This window comes from Athene cunicularia (assembly GCF_003259725.1).
Source record: "Athene cunicularia isolate RWA chromosome 14 unlocalized genomic scaffold, athCun1 chr14_part1, whole genome shotgun sequence".
Taxonomy (NCBI): domain Eukaryota; kingdom Metazoa; phylum Chordata; class Aves; order Strigiformes; family Strigidae; genus Athene; species Athene cunicularia.
In genome coordinates this window covers 4049505-4056262 of record NW_020799118.1, presented here as the reverse complement: position 1 = coordinate 4056262, position 6758 = coordinate 4049505, and the positions used below count along the sequence as shown (strand labels likewise).

The window sequence follows — 6758 nt, the reverse complement described above, 5'->3', positions numbered from 1 at the left end:
GTGTGAGGGCCTGCGCGGCCGCGGGCGTCCCTTCCGGGCTCGGGATGGGCTCCGGGACGAGCAAAACCCGTCAGGACGGGCAGCGGTGGTGCGGACGGGCCGGTGGGAGCGGGCGCTGCCGCCACCCCGGGAGGGCCGCGGGCCTGGCGCTTGGAGCGCGGGGTGGTGGCACCTTCCTCCCGCTTCGGCTAGTGGGGTTACACCCGAGTTTTAGCGTAATATTAATGTAAGAGAACAACCGGGGCCTCTACAGAACAGGCTTTACCCTCTTTTTAAAGCTCAGATGTTCTTGGCAATACTGTGTTGTTTTCAGGTGGCCATGAGTATCCTCACCCTGTTGTCTGTTAGATGATGGGTTTGATTAAATTAACTTTGCAAACTTGGGTACAATATCCATCAAAGTGGATTAATATTTTCTCAGACTTACTGCCATTGTTTGTCTCCTGTGTGTCATTAAAGTGTGTTTGCAACACATGTGCCTGATTTTCTTCAATACTTTATCGAGGACAGCATTACAGTGGAAATTTCTCTTTGCCTGCTTTGGGGATGGTGTTTTGTTTTTTTAGAAAAATCTTTTAGGGGAGGTAGGAAAAAAATGCTGCCTGATTTTCTTCAATACTTTATCGAGGACAGCATTACGGTGGAAATTTCTCTTTGCCTGCTTTGGGGATGGTGTTTTGTTTTTTTAGAAAAATCTCCTTTTAGGGGAGGTAGGAAAAAAATGCTTAAAAGATGTTGAGCCTGTTTTTCAGTCTTGGACTGCATCCTGGGTTTACCAACCCACTCAAATGAGTGGAGTTTATCAGGCACCCGGGACACAAATGTTATGCTTTGTTTTATCTTAAAGATTTGGCTTCAGCGTCCACTGTCTACTGCAAATCAGGCATTTAATTCCTAGATTAGAAGTTTCAATACAAAGGGCCTAAAATCTGTGATATACTAAAAAAACCTATTTGAAATATTTTTGACAAAAGCACCCTGGAGTTTTGTTTGTGACTTTCTTTGTTCTTTAGTCTATGAAACTGTCAAGATTCAGGCAAGCTCAGATTTATAAATTCTTGAATGTGCTCATACATCTACAGTAAGATATTTGTCTTCCTTTTTATGAATATATTTTGTTCTCTAAGAAATGGGAAGCTGCAAAGCTAAATCTTGAAATTAAAATGCAAATTTGATTATTTTGGAAAGTGTGATTTACAGCTGTAACTGAAAAAGCAGAGCAAGACAATTTGAACAAAATAGAAAATTAGATGTAGTTACCAAGTAACACTGAATTCTGTTTTTCCAAGACAAAGCCCAGATCCTCGAGCCTCTTTGTTCCAGTAGTCCTTTCCACATGTAACATACCTTGGGATTACAGCCTCAATCTGAGTTTGAGCCTGATTTGTGAGTCTTCTAATATAATGTCATGTAGCCCATTCTGTAATTAATGTTTTTATGTAGAAATTCACCGTATCTGTTTTTTTGCATGGATCTTCTGTGTCAGTAATCAGTCTGTGGTTCACAGTGTTCTCAGTTGTTGATCCTCAGTTTGGTATCAGAAAGGGAGAGGCTCAGCCACACTCACGTTGTGCTGATGTCTGAAGCTGGGCCCGTCCAGTTCTCAGACACCAGGATCACTGGTGAGTTCCGATGGAAACTTCTGAATAGCTGCTCCTCTGTTTTACAGACATTCGAGTTTCTGTTAACTCTGCTCAAGCATGTGTTGTGTGTCTGCATTTATTTGATCCTTTACATTTAATGAGATTGCTTGTGCTTGAAATTAAGTGTATATATAACTGCATTGATGTCCAATGTTTACAAATGAAAACTTGCTCCCTCTTGAATATTTTGAAAGTTTGCATGACTATTTTTGCATGAAGATGTTGTTACTCTAGAAATTGTGATTGAAATGCTAATATCTGTAGCTATAAAGTATGTCCTTACTAAACACTATGGCACCCTATCAAAAAACTCATCAGAAGAGTCCAGTTTTCTTAGTGTGATGCCTGTTGTGTAACCTCTTAGATGCTCTCTTGCCACATGATAAGACGTATAAGCAGTGTTGGCAGTCTGCACATGCGCAGCAGTTCTGAGGCATCCCAAAATCTAGTGTGCCACAGCCTTGTGAAAAGGACTGACATTTTTGGTCCATCTGATTAAACCCTGTTCTGTTTCAGGGACCTTGGGCACAGACTGTCTCCCAGCACAGTTCATACAACCTTTCCTGGCCACCCTCTTTCCTAAGGCTGCTTCCTTGTGGGAAGAGTTGCCTGTAGCCTGCATGAATTATTCTCGGTAAAAATTAAAAATGTAACTGAAAGAGAAAATTTGAGTAATTTTTTTTTTTTTTTTTTTTTTTTTTTTTTTTTTTTTTTTTAATGAGAAATCCGCCCACAGTGCTCTAAGGAAAGTAGCTATTTAGAGACAAAAAGGTTTCTGAAAGAGCTTCTGGTGTTTGAGTAGGGGATAAAATGACTAATAAAACGGCCTTGTTCCAAGAAAGCATTTAGATTTGAGCAGATGCTTAATTTTTGGGGTGTGCTTATGCTTAAAATTAAGCAACTATTTATGTGGAAAACTTACTATAAAGTGTCAAATGCATTAATATGAAGGTAGGGCTACAAATGCTCAGCACACAAACACTGCTTGTAACTTGTAGCTGTTGGGCTGTGTAGTTCTTAGGAGAGTCACGATAAGGCAGAAATTCCCTCTAATTCTGCTTTTGATATTCACCCTGACTTCGGTATAAGCTTTATGCTTTTAAGTTATTTTGCAATAGCTGTGTGAAATATGTTGAAAAATTTTGCTATATAAAAAGTTAAAAGACTGCTTTGGAGAACTGGCAGCAGTAGTGATTCAAGAAAAGAATTGTCACAACATGGTAATTTTCCAGTAAATTAATCATGTTTTTATATCTATGCCTGGCTGTTAACATACCTGCTTCTATCCATATTGCTGATAGCAGACCAAGAGCTGAATGACTGCAGGCTAATGTACTATTCCTGGATGAGCTGTAATCTTAAAATTAAAAATTAGAATGAATACAAGACTGAGTAATTCAGCAGTGTAAAAATGGCAAATCCAGCAAGTCGCAGGATTTTCACAATGAAATCTCTGAAACAGTTTCAAAATTAGAAGATTCTGAAAAATCACAGTGGAGACAGAGGAAGGTTTTCTCAGTTACCACTTCGGGTTGATCACAGGAAATCTGTAAGATTTTTTTAATTCAGTTTCAAACCTGAGCTAACCCTGAGTTTGACATTTGGTAGATCTGGGATTTTGATAGAGTGGCCCAGCTTTCATCACGGAATATTTTATTATCTCTTTAGACGTGCTTTCTCTCATCTTTGGTCAATAATCTATGCAGAGCACATATCAAAAGTGGCTTTACCTTTAAGTAAAATTCGTAAGCATATTGAACTGAGCAAATGTTACTTGATGGAGAAAGTAAGTTCAGGCAAGAGGCTGTGACAACATGAACAGTGGGGGAGAGTAGTATCAGTAACTGGGATTGCTGTCTATGATTTCTACTTGTGAATCTGGTAAACCAAAGTGGCAGGTTAAGACATGGCAGTAGAAGATAAACCTTTGATGAGAACCGTAGTTCTAGAAGAATGAGTCAGTACAACAGGAGCTAGATGGTGAATCTCCTTCAAGCAGGACTGGGAGGTCTTTATCACAAGTTCAGTGAATCCTGGAAGCCCTATGTAAAAGCGACCAGAAGGACTATAGTTTAGTGGGTTTGTGTATTTACAGACAATTTAATCAATCTTAGCTTTGGGTCTTTGGTTGAAGGCATGAGCTGCCTCCCATGGACTTGCTTGCGCCCAGTGGAAACACCTTGCCTTCATCCTGTGCATTTTTTGAATCACAGAATGATTTCTAGGGTGATTTTAAAAATTATTTAATTTAAACTTACTGTACGGGATTGCTCAGAGCATTTGCTATATTGTGATGCCATATACTTGATTTCTTTTCCTTGCAGTTTTGTGGAATTTCTAATAGGTTAACTTCTCTCTCTTTTGTTTTTGGTTTTGGTTTTTTTTTTGCAAAAAGGCTGAAATGCTGTTAGAGATTGGATAAATGTGTGTGTCTATCTCTCTCCCCCTTGCTACACGTGCACCCCCTCCCCTCTGCCTGCTGCCTTGCCAAAGCCCCTCCTCTGGTTGGGAGAGGGGAGTTGAAATAGTGAGCTCCTGCTTTGTGAAGGAAATTTTCTTTCACTGCCTTGCTCAGAGGTGCCTTTGAGAGGAGAACTGATGTGGTTTTGTTAACTTCTGGGCTGAGGAGGTGATTTCGATGGCCATGGGACTGCATGCCATCATTTTACTCTGTGCTGTTGTGGCAGGAGCTTCAGGGAGTAAGTAGAAGAAACTTTTTCCTCTGCAAACATTGATCTCTCTCAATGCGAAATACTTCTGCTAAGGATTGATCTCGCTAGCAAAACTTCTGGGATGCTGTAAATTATGTCACAGCTTACAGGTTTGCAGTAATTCTTGTAGCAGTTTTGTCTTGATTTTCAGTGTAGTGTAGCAATACACTTTACTGAGCTCTCTGGGTGGTACTGGGCAGGTGGGAGGGCACCCTGCCCAAAGGAGTGCACTTAAATAGTGCATCTGCCTGCAGCATTACTGGGGAAAGCAACAGGAACGGTGAGGTTGTGCCAGTAAATTAATTATCTCACCTGAAAATAACATGTTAGTGTCATGTTCTAAAATTGTGCTCGCTTTGATATTTGGCAGATGAAGGACTCCGGAAAGGGTGAATAGATCATGAAATGTCAGTGATGTGGTCCTTTGTCACTCTGGGCTACTGAAAAGAGATAAGTGCACACTGTTTCTAGGGCAGAAATAAATTATGGAAGAAACTGTAAATGGAAGAAAATTTAAAAACAAAGCAATAAGCAAAATTTCTAAATTTGGGCACCTTTGCGAAGTTAACAGTGTCTGATTGTCCAGGGTGCTCGGTTTACCACACTGTCTCTAATAAGCATGTTTAAAAATTCTGAGCACGGCATTCAGGTATCCACGGGGGAGCTGAGAGAGGTCTTAAATCTGGTCCTGGAGAGATGTGCTCAACATCTTAAAAATCTGATGCTACGTGACAGAGATGACTTTTCCAAGTTTGTTTTACCATATATATTTTAAGGTTCTTGAATAAGTTGTACTGATTTCTTTGCTAAAAGTCATTCACTTAACACTGCCTTTTCCCACTGTTTAGAGGCTGAGCTAGATAGCACTTTTTTTACCTGATCCACTAGATACTTAGGGGTGATTTTTTTCCCCAACAAAACTGAGAAGTATATTTCTTTCTCTCCAAATGCACGGTGTTTGAAATGTTAGTCAGTGCATATGTTTCATTTATAGATAGGTATATTTATACAAATTAATAGTTGAGTGATAATTCTCATATGTTACATGACCTGGGCTCCCTATGCTAGAAAGTTTTCTAGTTTTGCAGATATCTGTAGCACTAGACATTTGCTTGAAAAGAACATATTATTCATACTTTTTAAAGGTAAATTCTGAAGTTCCATACAGAGAATTAATTCTGCAAAATAAAAAGGAGCATTTGTTGAGAGGAAAATATAAATGTGGGGGTAAGACCTTTCCAAGAAAAATGTAATTCTACTCTGCAGAAACTTAAATTTTAACTTGGGAATAAAAATATATATAAGCTTGGGTGGGTGCTAAAGAAACAAACACTTTCTTACTTTTATTCCAAAACCAGTTATTTCCCTTCTTACCTCCTGCCAATAATTTTGACATTTCATAAAAAGGAATGAGGAGAAGGGAAAATACGGTTCCAATAAATAATATAAACATGGATTTTTAAATGTTGTAATTTGACAAGAGCATTTCCTTCAGGCATGTGGCATATATAAAACATCCAAAAGCACAGAACCGGAATAAAGAGGCTTTTAAAACTTCTGTCTCCAGTGGGAGACAAAGCTGAGCAACACAGGGATGTTAGTTACCGCTTAACAGGGAGGTTCCTTCATGGGGCTCCTCTCTCAAAAGTCCTGGAATTCACCTTAAGTTTATCACAGAAGTTCTCAAGAGATGGGGACCAGTAGGCCAGTCTTCACCATAATATCTGTGTATTTGCCGGGGGTGAAAGCAATCTGCAATGATTTTGTTTCATGTGCTGAAGCATGATTTATATCAGTCTAGCCCTTGGAGTCCCCAGCCTTGTAGAGGCAATCACAGCAATGCAAAGGAAATAGATACCCTAAAAATGTCACTGTTGCTGAACTGCTTTGTGAAAACAAATTTTTAACTCCAGTTCATCATGGACTTGCATGTTGTCTAGCAGTGCCTACGGTAACTGATGACTGTAATTCTGCCAGGCTTATTTAAGGTTGTTCAGTGTCAGAGAAGTACTAGTTTACTGTGCAGATGTGTGTGCACAGAGTGAAGAAATGGAGGCTCTGTACATGGCAGCCCCAACTGTTTCCCCTGTTGATGCCAATGTGAATCTGAAGCAATTCCATTTGTATGGAGTAAGTGTGTTCTGCATCCCCTTGAATTCGCTGCCTTCCCAGTCAAAGTCTGAATGAAAGTCATGTTGGAGAACAGGCTCTCCAGTGTTAAAGGATGTCTTAACCAACTGCCACCCTTGAGTTGTGATGTGTAAGTGTTCCTTAGTGTGCTGGTGCTGGAAAGGTTTTTCTTGGGCAGTAAAGCTTACTCTTGTTCTGCTTCAAATGATACTTATGATTTCTTGAATGCCCATGTGCAATAAAAATCTTAGCTAAGTATAAATTTTCCCTTACT

General features: G+C 39.7%; 1 protein-coding gene across 1 annotated transcript in view; it reads left to right on the top strand.

Moving 5' to 3' along the window:
* Window positions 1-4244: 4244 nt before the first annotated feature.
* The window catches only part of LOC113485740, a 59650-nt gene continuing 57136 nt past the window's right edge, over window positions 4245-6758 (top strand). The window contains exon 1 of the mRNA XM_026859139.1: window positions 4245-4342. Coding sequence (XP_026714940.1) covers window positions 4282-4342 — 61 coding nt within the window. The 5' untranslated portion in view covers window positions 4245-4281. The remainder of the gene's footprint in view (window positions 4343-6758) is intronic.